The sequence below is a fragment of the Vulpes vulpes genome, chromosome 3, assembly GCF_048418805.1.
Source record: "Vulpes vulpes isolate BD-2025 chromosome 3, VulVul3, whole genome shotgun sequence".
NCBI classification, from domain to species: Eukaryota; Metazoa; Chordata; class Mammalia; order Carnivora; family Canidae; genus Vulpes; species Vulpes vulpes.
In genome coordinates, this window is record NC_132782.1 from 87448998 (window position 1) to 87464460 (window position 15463).

Genomic DNA, 15463 nt, shown 5'->3' on the forward strand with positions numbered 1-15463 from the left:
GAAAATTGGTAAATATATCCAAAATATATTTTAAAAAATTTATTATTCTCAACCAAATTATCTGATTTAAAAATGGGTAGAGGATCTGAATAAACATATTTCCAAAGAAAACATACAGATGGCCGACACATGAAAAGATGTTCAACATCACTAATCATTAGGGAAATGCAAATTAAAATCACAATGGGATACCACTTCACGCGAGTCAGAATGGCTATCCTCAAAAAGAAAACAAATGTTGGAGATGATGCGGAGAAAATGGAGCCCTGGTGCACTATTGGTGGGGCTGTAAACTGGTGAAGTCACTGTAGAAAATAGTATTGAGGCTCCTCAAAAAATTAAAAATGGAATGCCAAAAGAAAAAAAATGGAATGTATGTGATCCAGGAATTCTACCACTGGATATTTACCCAAAGAAATGAAAACAGTACTTTGAAAAGATGTATGCATCTCTACATTTACTGCAATATTATTTACAATAGCCAAGATGTGGAAGCAACTCAAGTATCCACTGATAAATGAATGGATAAAGAAGATGTGGTATACATACACACTGGAATATTATTCAGCCACAAAAAAAAAAAAATAAAAGATCTTGCCATCTGCGACAACCTGGTACACCTAGAGGTATTATACAGAGAGGAATACCATATGGTTTCACTTATACATGGAATCTAGAAAGAAAAACACACAAACAGACTCATAAATACAGAGAACAAAGTGGTGGCTGACAGAAGGAAGAGACTTGGAAAGATGGGCAGGAATGGGTGGAGGGGAGTAGAGTTAGGTGTCTAGTTATGGAGTAAGTCATGGGGATGGAAGGTAACAGCATAAGGAATACAGTCAGTGATAGTGCAGTAGTCCTGTATGGTGACAGATGGTGAGCACAGTATGCCCTAAGAGTTGTGGAATCACTACGTTGTATGCCTGAAATTAATGGAACATTGTGTTGGCTACCCTTCAGTTAAAAAAAAAAAAAAAAAGGTAGGTAGATAGTAGATATAAAGATAAGATATAGATATAAATCATTGTCATCCTGCCACACGAGTGGCAGTTTTTTCCCTAGTTTGGACAGAAAAATCTGTCCTGGTTTTCCAGTAGACTGATGTAATCTCCCTGGGATCTGAGAAGAGCTCAATCAGCCTCGTGCAGAGCAACGCTAGTCATGGGATTCTAACAAAAGTGCTCCTCATGCCTCTCCATGTGATCATGTGTTTTCCTGAAGGCCTTAAAAAAGGGGGAGGGGGCACATCCAAATTGGAAAGGAAGAAGTAAAACAATCACTACTTGCAAATCACATGATCCTGTAATACAGAAAATTCTGAAGACCCCACCAAAAAACTATTAGAACTTATAAATGAATTCAGTAGTCACAGAAAACAAAATTAACATACAAAAATCTGTAGTGTTTCCATATACTAATAATGGGCTATCAGAAAAAGAAATTAAGAAAACAATCTCATTTACAATTGCATTAAAAAAATTATCAAAATACCTAGGAATAAATTTAGCCAATGTGGTGAAAGACCCGTACTCTGAAAACTGTAAGACACTGATGAAAGAAACTGGAAAAGACACAAATAAATGGTAGGATATTCCACATTCACAAACTGGAAGAATTAATATTGTTAAAATGCTCATAACAAAAAAAAATGCTCATAACACCCAACACAACCTAGAGATTCAACAAATCCCCTATCAAAATACCAAGGGCATTTTTTCAAAGAACTAGAAAAAAGAATCCTAAAATTTGTATGGGACCACAAAAGATCCCAAAGAGCCAAAGCAATCTTCAGAAAGAACAATTAGGCTGGAATTCTTATGCTCTCTGATTTCAAACCACTCCACAAAACTACAGGAACCAGAACAGAATGGTACTAGCACAAAAAACAGGCACAGAGATCAACACAATAGAGAGCCCAGAAAAAAAACCTCACGCACACATGGTCAACTGACCTACGACAAAGGAGGCAAGAATATACACTGGGGAAAAGACAGTCTCTTCAAAAAATAGTGCTGGGAAAACTGGACCACTTTCTCACATCATATACAAAAAAATTAAAAACAGATTAAAGTCGTGAATGTGAGACCTGGAGCCATGAAACTCCCAGGAGACACAGGCAGTGGTTCCTTGACATTCATTTTAGCAACATTTTTCTGGATCAGTCTTCTTTGGTAAGGGAAACAAAAGCCAAAATGAACAAATGAGATCATATCAAACTAAAATGCTTCTGTACAGCAAAGGAAACCATCAGCAAAATGAAGAAGCTAACTACTATTCGCAAATCATACATCAGATAACAGGTTAATATGCAAAATATATTTTAAAAAACTTTTACAACTCAACACCAAAAAATCGAATACTTCAATTAAAAAATAGGCAGGGGACTAGAAGAGACATTTTTCCAAAGACATACAGATGGCCAAGAGGAACATGAAAAGACACTCACCATTACTAATCATCAGGGAAATCCAAATCAAAACTACAGTGAGATATGTGTCAGGTTGGCAAAATATAACAAGTGTTAGCAAATATGTGGGAAAAAAGAGAGCCTTCATACACTGTTGGTGGGAATGTAAATCAATGCAGCCACTATGGAAAGTAGGAAGTTTCCTCAAAAAATTAAAAATAGAACTACCAGGGGCGCCTGGGTGGCTCAGTGGGTTAAGCATTTGACTCTTGATTTTGGCTCAGGTTATGATCTTACGGTCATGGGATCAAGCCCCTAGTCAGGCTCATGCTCAGTGGGGAGTCTGCTTGAGATTCTTTCTCTCCCTCTGCTCCTCCTCCCTCACCTCTCTATAAATAAATTTTAAAATCTTAAAAAAAAAGGGGATTCCTGGGTGACTCAGCGGTTTGGCATCTGCCTTCGGCCCAGGGCGTGATCCTGGAGTCCTCGGATTGAGTCTCGCGTCGGGCTCCCTGCATGGAGCCTGCTTCTCCCTCTACCTGTGTCTCTGCCTCTCTCTCTCTGTCTCTCATGAATGAATAAATAAAATCTTTTAAAAAACAAAATTAAAAAAATAATAATAAAAATAAAATAAAATCTTTAACAAAAAATCCACAATGGATTATCAGTATACACACATCAGAATGGCTGAAATTAAAAAGATTAGTAACACCAGGGTGCTTAGGTGGCTCAGTTGAAGTGGCTGCCTTCAGCTCAGGTCACAATCCTGGGGTCCTGGGATGGAGCCCTGCATCGGGTCCCTGCTCAGGAGAGCCTGCTTCTCCCTCTTCCTCTGCTCCTCCCCCTGCCTGTGTTCTCTGTCAAATAAATAAAATCTTAAAAAAAAAAAAAAAAGATTAGTAACACCCAAAGTTGATGAATCCTCACTGGGGCAACCAGACTCTCATATAGCACTGGTGGGAATACAAAGTGGGATAGCCTCTTAGAGGAGAATCTGGTAGTTTCTCATAAAACAAAACTTTCCACTCCTAGATATTCACTTAAGATAAATGAAAACATATGCTCATAAAAATATTTGTAAGATAATGTTCATAACAACTATATTCATAATAGCTAAAAATGGAAAAAGTGCAGATGTTCACCAATAGAATGGACAAACTCATATATTTACATAGTGGGCAACTGAGACATGCAATAAAGTGGATAAACCTCAGAAACATGCTGAGTGAAAGAAATCTTACCAAGAGTACATGCTGCATTTACATGATGTTCTATTACAGGCAAAACTAATCTATAGCAGGAAAAACCCAAAATACTCCTTACTTCTTAGAGGGTAAAAGGAGCCAGAATTGATTGTGTGTGGGGGTGTGGAGTATGAGGGAACTTTCTGGAGTGATGGTAAACCTTGATAGGAGACATATGATTTGTCAAAACATAGAATGTTTACTTAAGGTTTATACATTCCATATAAATGGAATGTATGTAAGTATCACCCCCAAATAAGAAACAAACAGTGAACTCTAGTGAGTAACATCTATGGTGAAGTATTTAAGGAAGTATGTACTGATGCCTATGATGTCCCTTGAAAGGCACACAAAAGAGAAGATGGATCAATGGACAGATAGATATGCGACAGGATGAATATGATCAAGTGTTAACAACAGACTCTAAGTGGTGGACATATGGGTGTAGCTGTAAAATATTCTCAACTTTTCTGTGTTTGAAAATTTCCACTAACAAAATGCTGGGAAGAGGATAGAAGGTGTTATTCATTTGCTTAAATTCAAGTGCAGAGAAAGAGGGCAACTAGTGGGTTGGGATGTTTGCTTATCAAATTACAAGTTTGAAATTTTTTTTGAAATTTTAATGAAGAAAAAAATGCAGATGTGATTTAAGAATTTTTGTTTTAAAGATTTATTTATTTATTTATTTTTTGAGAAAGAGAGAGGGAGAGGGAAAGAGAGAGGGAGAAGAAGGAGAAGCAGACTCCCCACTGAGCAGGGAGCCTGACCCAAGACTCAATCCCAGGACCCTGGGATCATGACCCGAGCTGAAGGCAGATGCTCAACCAACTGAGCCACCTGAGCGCCCTAGAATTTGTTTAAATGGGGGGATGTGGGAAGCCATAAAGCTATGAGTATTTTTAACTGTAAATACTCATAAAAGAGAACAGTATAACAAACCTCTTATACCCATCACTCAGATTTAACAAATCTTTCTGCCACCATTTAGCTTCAGCTATGTTTTTCTTTTCTGAAATTTTGAAAAGAGGCTCATTATTATCTTGACATTTCACCCCTAAATACTTCAGTAAGCCCCTCTAAATAACTAAAGATGTGGGAAACTATCCTTTCTAGCCTATGAATAAAAATGAAAAATATCATAACATCACAATAAATTCCACATAGATCAAGTACTTAAGGTAAAACATAATACCAAAGAACTAAAAGATGCCATTGGAAATTTGTTTTATGCACCCCTGAAATAGGAAACACCTTCCTTTTTTTTTTTTTTTTAGATTTTACTTATTTATTCATGTGAGACAGAGAGAGAGAGAGAGAGAGAGAGAGAGAGAGACAGACAGACATAGGCAGAGACAAAGGCAGAGGGAGAAGCAGGCTCCATGCAGGGAGCCCGATGTGGGACTTGATCCTGGGTCTCCAGGATCACGCCCTGGGCTGAAGGCGGTGCTAAACTGCTGAGCCACCTGGGCTGTCCCCAGGAAACACCTTTCTTATGCTCCAAAGCATAGAAGCCTTAGGAGAGCAAATATATTTGAAAGGACAAAAACTCAAGACTTCAACACAGCAAAAATACCATAAACAAGGTCAAAAAGCAAACAATCCAGGAAAAATATCTGCAACCCACAACAAATGGCTAATTTGCTGTAAATCAGCAAGAGACAAATAATCCAACAGAAAAGCAGGCAAAGGAACAGTTAAAAATCAAGAAAGAAAACAGTTAAAAAAAAAAAAAAGCAAATGACCACATGAAAAAAAATAAGAGCTCCATTTCAGGTATGATTTAAGAAATGTAAAGGCAAATGACTGTATTTTTATCTCAGAGTCATTAAAATATACACCTAGTGTAGGAAATGAGAATACAGGCACTCAGACCCTGTCAATAAGAACCTTTTTTAAGGGCAACTCAGCAATGTCTATCCATTTACACATGTTTTTCTGTTGATTCCACCTTTCTAGCTCCAGGAGTTTATCTTAGAGCTCTACTTACTAGTGGGCCAAAGAAAGATGCTCACCCAGCAATTCCACTCCTACAGGCATCTATCTACTCAAGAAACATGAAAACACATGTCCACACAAATGCTCACAGGAGCACATTTACAATGGCCAAAAAGTAGAAACCACCCTAGTGTCCCTCAACAAAACATGGTACGTTCATGTAAAGGGAATATTATTTGAGCAATAAAAAGAAAGGAAGTGTTGAGACATACTCCCACATGGATGAACCTTGAAAATATTCTAAGTGAAAGAAGCCAGTCCCATCTGATTTCATTTATCTGAACCGTCCAGAGTGGCCGATGTGCAGAGGCAGAAAGCAGATAGGTGGTGGCTGCCCAGGGTGAGGCAGGCACAGGGAAGTGGGCATTGGCTACTAATGGACTCAGGGTTTCTTCTGGGGAAAAAGGTCTTAAAATTAGATTACGGTATGTTGCACAACTTTGTGAATATACTAAAACCCACTGACTCTTATTCTTTAAACCAGTGATTTTTATGGCATATAAGCTGTTAAACCACACAGACTACTGCAGAATTAGAATTCTGGCCAATATATTAAGATGTGAGGCAAGATGTATAGGGCAGCAGGGATGGACGGTGGACATGAGTTGTCAGGTGGAGCCTCCTGGAGAAGGTGGGGGAGTCTTTCTCAGAGACCCTGACACCCCAAATCCTAGGACCCTCACGCAGGCTTCGGGTCTCTGAAACCACCCAATCATATACTGACTACCAGATCTTCCAAGGGAAACTGCTGCAGCTCTCATCACACTTCCGAAGGAGCCAGGAACCAGAAAGAGGCCAAGGCCCTGTGTGAAGGGCAGATGAATCAGGTGACCCTAGAGCTAACATTTCTGTCACCACATGGGAAGTGGGAATGACACAAAAAGAACAGCTTCAGAGCTCCTTTCCATCCTGGCACCAAGTGTCCCCAACTTTTTAGGAACACACCTTCAGAAAGCAATCTGTCTTTCCATGTAGTTGGTGGCTTAGGCCTGTTGATTTTCTACTGCATTATTTCAAGAAGCTCTTTAACATTTTTACGTTTTACCTCCCTCCCAAGAGCTCTCTTTAAACATGTGAACAGGCCTGGAGCCCACACACCCAGCACAGTCTCCCACAAAACGCCGGCGCCAAGGCAGCAGGTCTGTAACCCAAGGGCACTGCAATCCAACAACAGCAGGATAAAGTAGGCTGAACGTTGGTAATTATTCACGGTGGCCTGTCACAGAGACTTGGGACACCCACCCAACCCACCCCTATGAAAGTCTGAACGTAAACCTCCACAACCTCAAGGATCACCAAAGCTTTGCCTTCAAGGCCCATTCTGGGTGGCCCTGGCCACTGTTTCTGACAAATGTTCTTCCCAGAGATTGCATTCCCAGAGATTGCCTAATTTAAGCAATGAATTACTTGATTTAAAAAAGAATGCTGTACAAAAATAAAAGAATGCTGCTTTTGCTTCTGCGGGTGCTGCATAGAGCTGATGATAAAACTTCTAGAGCACTAAGGGAAAAAACCATGAAGTGACCTAACACACTTCCAAACAAGTGTGGCTGCCGGATGCCTGCAGCTCTAAAGGGAGGCAAGAGCCCGATTTCCTCACCACAGATTTAGACAGAGAGGCTACTGGATTTCTCCCCCTAGGATCCCAAACTATACATTCTCACTGAAATTAATATTCCAACCAGTGTTGTCTGTCAAATCGGGAGGATCTCAGAAGCACCATTTCTCAGACTTTAAGATGCAGATGAAGGGTCAGCGATAGTTGAATTTTCTGGTGAAAGGTGCTCTGGGTCTGTGGAGGCACTGCTGTTGACAAAGCAGGCACCGGTCACCTTTGTGCAGGTAAGAACCGTCTGCTTACGCTCGATTTTGGAACTGAATGCTTCCTGAGATATGTTTGCCTAGCTCGGAAACTTAAAAATGCAAACATACACAATGTAGAATATGAAAACACCAACTTTCCCTCCCAACTTACGTGATATTTTACAAATAACATCTATACACCCTTTATTTAGTCTACCGGGGTAGGATTTCACTGCAATAATATTTCAGGGAAGGGAGACCACACATTTGCACATTATATAGCTTCACACACAGAGGACAGAGAGAGAGGAAGAGAGAGAATGACAGGCCAAAAGGGCACAAACTACAGGCAAAGTATACATGGGAGTTCCTGTAACTTTAGAAATTACAATATAGGGATGCCTGGGTGGCTCAGTGGTTAAGCGTCTGCTTTTGGCTCAAGCGTGATCCTGGGGTCCTGAGATGGAGTCTTGCATCAGACTTCCTATGGGGTGCCTGCTTCGCCCTCTACCCCTATGTCTCTGCCTCTCTCTGTGTCTCATGAATAAATAAATAAAACCTTAAAAAAAAAAAAAAAGAAATTACAATATAGTCAGGAAAAAATCTTCCACTATTTCTAGGCAGAAAGGTTTTTTTTTTTTTTTTTTTTTGGTTGAAATAAACAACAGTAGAACAAGCAGTTGTTCATCTCGTTCTTTCCAAGACCAGTTCTGGCTCATTCTTTCTGTAACAGCAACAGTTACCCAGAGGTGAAGGTCTGAGTTCGTGATATGCAGCTGAGACTAAAGCATCAAGTGCCTTTTTTGCTCTGCCTCTATTTGCAGAAAAATTCCAGAAAACAATCTTGATTTGGTGGCTAACCTGTTTCCAAACGGACATTCTTTTATCTGCTCAAGAAAAGTGTGTGAGAGAGGAAAGGTGGGCAATCGCTTCCAGCTTAAAGTATTAACCTTCCCAAAGTTCTATGTCGGTTTTCATCATCTACTTCTAAGGGTCAAAGTTCACTAAGAAGGAAAAAAAAAAAAATGTGTATTCCACCTCACCATGTTGGTCAGTAAATACCCACTTTTCACAATATTATCAAGACATCACATCTTGTTGCATCGAAAATCTTTAAAAAAAAAAAATGAGGCATCAAAAATCAGTAAATAAAGTTCAAGGGAACAGATTAGTCATTAAACTGATTCACTCTGAGGAAGAGTAAAGACCAGGATTTGGTCTTCTTACACCTTCTGTAAGCACTGGCTCTCCCAAGTAAGGGTAGGAGGGGGAATTCTATGGATTTAAAAGCAGGTGATCCTAGTCACAACAGCCACACTTTCACTGCATAATTCAGGGGCTCGCTGGGATGCAGAATCAGTAAATCTTTCAGTCATTCATAAAAGCCTGATGGACTCCAGAGATGAGGCTACCCTTCTTTGAAGAAATCTCCTACAGAGAACAATTATACATGGGACCATGGGAAGGTGAGCAGTTTGAAGATTTTTCAAAATACTGACAAGCCACCTGAGATAAGCAAGCACACTAGTTCACAGCCATTTTATCACCCAGATCACATCTTCTAGCTACATACTAGAAAAAAGGCTTTTTGAGAAGAAGCATCAGCAGGCCACATCTGAGGACAAAAAAGGAGCCAACTCTAAGGCAGCCCACAGGAAGTATGAGTCAGAGACACTGATTAGCTTCCTAGGAAGGGCCTGGGTGCTTGCCTTTGGGACAGCAACAAAAAACAGACTTGTCAGGGAAGTCAGACACACTCTGCTGATGGAGGTGAGGGGTCAGCCGAAAGGCCTCCTGTAGAAAGAAGGCTGAGGCCTGGGAGGGAGCCTGTAAAGGCCTCTGACTTCCTGGCAGACCACAAGAACTCCACAATTTTAAGTAACTGGCAGAAGAAATAGCATTTTCCCTGAAGTCTTCATCTTATTGTCACAGGGTTAGGGATGCAGGGGTGGGAGGCAGTATCTATGTCTGTGCTCATCGCTGTGTCCCCAGCCTAACCCTGGACACAAATGTATGTACTTGTACCTCGTCTCCCCTCATTTACATGCAAGTGTCATGGGAGCAGGAACTTGGCCACCACTGCATCTCCACAAGCAGAACAGGGCTAGCTTCATGTCACATCGGGGGCATGGTTTAAAAAAAAAAAAAAAAAAGGTTTTGGGGTAGCACACAGCAGGTGCTCAATACCTGTTCATGGAGTGAATGGAACCAAGAATGAATGAGAAGCCTGTTTGCACTACTTGTCCCATCCCCCCCTACTTCAGAGATATTGGTAGGTAGAACAGAATTCCAAAATGGAACACCAAACCATTGAGAAAGCAAAGCTGGCAACACTGGAACACTCACTCAGGAAGGGGATACTGACATTAACAAGGAGGAAACCTGATTCCCCACAACTGCATACACACACAGATGACTGAAATGCTAAGTATTCAAGCTCTCCCTGAATCCATACCCCAGTGTGACCAATTACAAGAAGTAAGCTGTGCATACTGAACTCCTAATTCTCTAATAGGGACTCTCAACTGAGGTCAGGCCATGCATGGGCAGGTTTCAGGGCTGCTTATTATATACAGAGAAAATACTTAGAAACCACATGTCTGACAAAGGACTAGTATCTGAACTATATAAAGAACTCTCAAAACTCAACATCAAAAAGCCCCAAATAATACCATGAGAACATGGGCAAAAAGGTGGACATTTCACTGAGGAGAATATACATGTGGCAAAAAAGTACAAGAAAAGATGCTCAACATCATTTGCTGTCAAGGAAAAGCAAATCAGAAAAACAATGAGACAGCACTGCTCATATTTATCAGGATGGCCACAGTGAAGAACAACAATAACACCAAATGCCAGCAAAGACAAAAAGGAACTGGATCACTCAAACATTACCAGTGGGAATGTAAAATGGTACAGCCACCTGGAAAAAGACTTAGGCAGCTTCTTTAAAAAGAAAGAAAAAAGTTGAGGCTACCATATGACCCAGCAATTATACTCTTAGAGATTTATCCCAGAGAGATAAAAACTTATGTTCGCACAAAACTCTGTATACAAATGTTCACAGCAGCTTTATTTGTAACAGCCCTGCTAAACTGTGGTCTATCCATACCCACAGAATATTTTCCAGTCATAAAAAGGACCTATTGACACACAAAAGCTCAGATGAATTTCCAGAGAATTATGCTAAGTAAAAAAGTCAATCCCAAAAGGTTATATCCTTTCTTTCCCGTAACAGTTTTGAAATGGCAAAATTTGAGAAACAGGACACATTCATGGTTAGCAAGGATTAGGGTGGGGGTAGGAGGTGGGAGGGAGGCAGGTACGGTTATAAATGGACAGCAGGAAGGATCCCGCCATGTTGGAACTGTCCAGTGTCTTGCTTGTGGTGGAAACAGGAATCTGCAAGGGCATTAAGACTGTACAGAACTTATAAAAACACACACGCACAAGTGAAGCTCAGGAAATCTGAATTGGAGCAACAAGTCCCATCAATGTCGCTCTTCTGGTTGAGACACTATACTGTGCTTTCACAAAATGTTACCATTAGGGGAAACTGGGAGAAGTGTATGAGGAATCTGCATTATTTCCAACATCTGCATGTAAATTCACAATCACTTCAATTTAAAAAGTCGTGTTTTTTTTAAAAACAAAAATAAAGAACAAAACCTATTACAAGCTCATTTCCATAAAACAAAACCACACACAAAAGTATATGTTTATGTGTGTACATGTTATGTGTGTCTAACTATATAAGCCCATAGAAAACAAGTTATAGATGTAGAAGAGCCCAAAGTTTTCTAGCATGTTCTCTCTGGGGAGGAGGGCTCTGTACCTACCATGTACTCAGCAAGCACTACTGTACACAGACACACAAAAGAAAACCAAAGAAAGTAGGGTCTAAGATGAAGCAATCTATCTAAAGTCACACATAAGTGATGGAGCAAGAAGTCAAAGCTCATACGACCCTTCCACAATTCCATATTGCCTCCGAAATACAGGCAACTCAACTGCCATAAAATGACAACAGAAGAAAATAAACCACTCCTCTGGGGGCTCTGAGGTTTTCAACTTTCTAGAAACCCTTTATAACAGAAACCTAAATTGTTTAAATGATGGCATTTAAAGTGGGGAGGAATGACAGGATAATACATACAGCGCAATATCATATATTGAAAAAGACAACCCATAAACAAGTGTTTCTATGTGTATATGTTTAAGTATGCAAATGCACAGGCCTTGCAGAACATGTACCATCTCTGAGAACCAAGGTGAAAGAAGAGTGCTGGTCAAGGGGTATCTGGACTTCAATCACAGTGTTAGAATTTGAGAATGCATTCCAATTCAAGTATAATTTGTCTATTTTTTTTTTAGGAAGGGGAAAAAATAAAGCAAACACTTACTGCATTCATAGATCTGTTCCAGCTTATCCACAGAAGAAAGGGAGAAAAATTTATAACCGGACTTACTACCAACAGCTAGGGACCTGCAAAAAAGCCAAATCAGAAATAAGAGCTGATACGTGTAGACAGTGATAATGCACAAACTAGCTCCATGTTACCAAATAGTAACCATCCTTTCTACCAAAAATTAGGACAAATAATTTCAGTTTGTAGCAGGTGAGTGGTGGCTGAGCAGAAGAGGGGAAAGTGGCAGAGCAAGGTACCCCACCTTGCAGCCATGAAAAGGGGAAGACCAATAAAATACAGACAATATTCTTATTTAAAACCTACAAAATATTAAAGATAAACTGGACAAATAAACAGAAGTAATCAAACCTAAGTTAATGACCCCCTTAGAACAAAGTGGGGTTTCTTAAGTGATCTGATATATTTATGAGTCCAAAAGCTAAATAAGTTGACACACCAAACTTTAAACAAAGACATTTACAGCCTAGTAGATGATGACATTCCTCTGCCTTCTGCCAAGGCCACAGCAAATGCAGCTCAATCACCTATGTTACACTATGGCCGGGCAGTGGGGTGGAAATAAAACAGAACCAAAAAGCTAACTTAGAATCTGGTATCAGAAGACTACACAGCTGACCTACGAAGAAAAGGTGAAGCCACTCACACCCAACACCAGCACCATGGCTTTTGCTAAGAGGCCTGAAGGGGAGCCCTGGGACACAGAATGAAGTATTTCCTCATTAGAAGATTACTACTCTCTGGAATGTGACTAACCACAGGGGGAAAAAAGAAGAAAGCACAGTTTTGAGAAAGAGGACAAGCAAATAAAACAGGAAGCATGGGACATGAGGAAGCAGCTACGGGGACTGTTGTGAATTCAATATCTGGGAGGACATGAAAACAAGTGGAGGCAGAAGACTAGAAATAATGAACACTGATGTTTCTTTCTTTTTTTTTTTTTTTTAAGATTTTATTTATTTATTCATGAGTATACACAGAGAGGAGAGAGAGAGAGGCAGAGACACAGGCAGAGGGAGAAGCAGGCTTCACGCAGGGAGCCTGACGTGGGACTCGATCCAGGGTCTCCAGGATCACACCCCGGGCTGCAGGCGGCGCTAAACCGCTGAGCCACCAGGGCTGCCCAACACTGATGTTTCTTACTGGGAGTATCTGCACACCAAAGTAAAAATTAGGGTTCCTCTCATGGTCATCTCATCTATTAAAAACTTGAAATAAAAAAAAATAAAAAATAAAAAAATAAAAAATAAAAACTTGAAATTTCTTTTTTTTTTAATTTTTTTTTTTTAAATTTACTTATGATAGTCACAGAGAGAGAGAGAGAGAGGCAGAGACACAGGCAGAGGGAGAAGCAGGCTCCATGCACCGGGAGCCCGACGTGGGATTTGATCCCGGGGCCTCCAGGATCGCGCCCTGGGCCAAAGGCAGGCGCCAAACTGCTCCGCCACCCAGGGATCCCCAAAACTTGAAATTTCTAACCTCTCTTTCGCCAATATGCAAAAGAAATATATTCAAAGAATGGAGCTGCTACAAGCACTATTAAATTTTTAAGCTGTTGGAGCACCTGGGTGGCTCAGTAGGTTAAGTATACGCCTTTGGCTCAGGTCATGATCCCGAAGTCCTGGGACTGAGTCTCATGTCTGGCTCCCTACTTAGTAGGGAAGCCTGCTTCTCCCTCCCTCTGCCTCTCCCTGCCTTGCTCCCGCTTTCTTGCTCTCAAATAAAATATTTAAAAAACAAAACAAAACATTTTTAAGTTCTAACTGGCTCATCTTAGACTTTTAAACTGAAGCAAAACTTTCTAACAGCCCTTTTTAGGGGACAAAAATACCTCACTATACTGAATTAATTACATCAATGAAGTAATTAGGTATTGTTACCTGTAAATATTTTGAAAAGCAATAAAGGAACCAATAAAAATAGAAGAATATCCAGAAAAACTAAAAATAAGGCAAAATCTCAGCAATTTATGACTTTTAGGAATTTGGTGTTTGGGAAAATGTTTTCCAAAAAAATAATGGGTGCTATTTTAAGCACCAATACCTTTTCTCTCACCATTTCTGATTAAAAAATGAAAAAGGGGGATCCCTGGGTGGCTCAGTGGTTTGGCGCCTGCCTTTGGCCCAGGGCGCAATCCTGGAGTCCTGGGATCGAGTCCCACGTCGGGCTCCCTGCATGGAGCCTGCTTCTCCTTCTGCCTGTCTCTCTCTCTCTCTCTCGTCTATCATGAATAAATAACAAATAAAATCTTTAAAAAAAATGAAAAAGTCTTTTATTATATGCTTTCTTGTGTTCCTATCACCAGGGGATGGGAAATTCTTAACATTTTCTTGGACTCCCATCATTAAACTTACTGTACTATTATAATACATTGACCCCCCCCTCAGATGCTCCCAAAGGTTTTGTGTACTGACCTCAAATGGCCAGACTGTAGTGCTGAGGCTTTATTTTTTTTTAATTATTAAAGATTTATTTATTTATTCATTTGAGACAGAGCGAAAGTGAGGACGAGCAGGGGGGAGAGGCAGAGGAAGAAGTAGATTCCCTGCTGAACAGGGAGCCTGATATAGGGCTCAATCTCAGGACTGTGAGATCATGACCTGAGCCGAAGGCAGATGCTTAACTGACTGAGCCATCCACACACCCCAGTGCAGCGTTTTCCAAAAACATATTCCACCTTTCGTTTTGCTGACAGGTGTCATTGCCTTGTAACCCTCCCCAAAACATTAACAGCCCCTCTCTCTCTTGCTAATTTCTTGTTGATTTAGGAACCAAATCACCAAGCTAACTGGCATTATATATAAAACAAGCTTAGAGGAGGGCTTCTTCCATGGGCAAAGTGAATGAGCTTTAATTAGTTAATGAGAACCTGGATTTTGATGTTGTGCTCCTAACAGAATAAGCTGTCAAAACGAGGCATTGGTGACCAAACATCAGAATCTTCATGTTTTCACAGATATTCAGTAACTGGCTTTGGATATTAAACACCTCAGCTAGAATTTTAATTGCATGGTTTACAAAACCTCAATCAGTAAGAAATGCAAACAAAAATATTCCAATTATTTTTGATAGGTATATATAGTATAATATAAATATATACTTTATCAATAAAAGTAGGTGTTTTTATTTTTATTTTTTTATTTTTATTTTTTATTTTTTTTTAAAGTAGGTGTTTTTAAAGGGTGATAACACTAGCAATCGGGTTCATGTATCTCTCTTTGGGGATTGATCCTGCTTTTTAATATTTTCTCACGATATGCCTGACCACACAATGGCAGACACATTAATGGAACAGGTGGAGTAACAGGTAAGTTTGAGATTCCCTTATTAAATAATCTTATTCCCCAATTGTTTGTGTGGTTGGTTTTTATTTAAAGTAACACAGTGAGATCTTTTACTGACAAGGGAAAAACCAGCTCACTGTAATAGAAAAAAAGGATATATTTACTCAACTCCACATTTCACTACTATACTCCTGCCTTCAACTGCACCTGGTGTCAAAATCCAGAGACCCTGTTATACATTCTGGAGACAAGATCCATGTCCTTTGCCAGGATGGGAGAGTGAGTGCTTCTGAAACATGT

At 40.0% G+C, this 15463-nt stretch overlaps 1 protein-coding gene across 11 annotated transcripts in view; it reads right to left on the reverse strand.

Annotated features, from left to right (window-relative positions):
• WIPI2 (WD repeat domain, phosphoinositide interacting 2) overlaps positions 1-15463 on the reverse strand; it is a 61761-nt gene that overhangs the window by 21358 nt on the left and 24940 nt on the right. For 9 of the 11 annotated variants that reach the window (XM_072753248.1, XM_072753245.1, XM_072753241.1 and 6 more), the window contains exon 2: positions 11856-11938. The exons of the other annotated variants lie outside the window; for them this stretch is intronic. Coding sequence is in view for 8 of the 9 variants with exons in the window: in XM_072753241.1 (XP_072609342.1) it covers positions 11856-11938 (83 nt within the window). In the remaining variant the exon portion in view is untranslated. The remainder of the gene's footprint in view (positions 1-11855; positions 11939-15463) is intronic. 11 annotated transcript variants of the gene reach the window in all.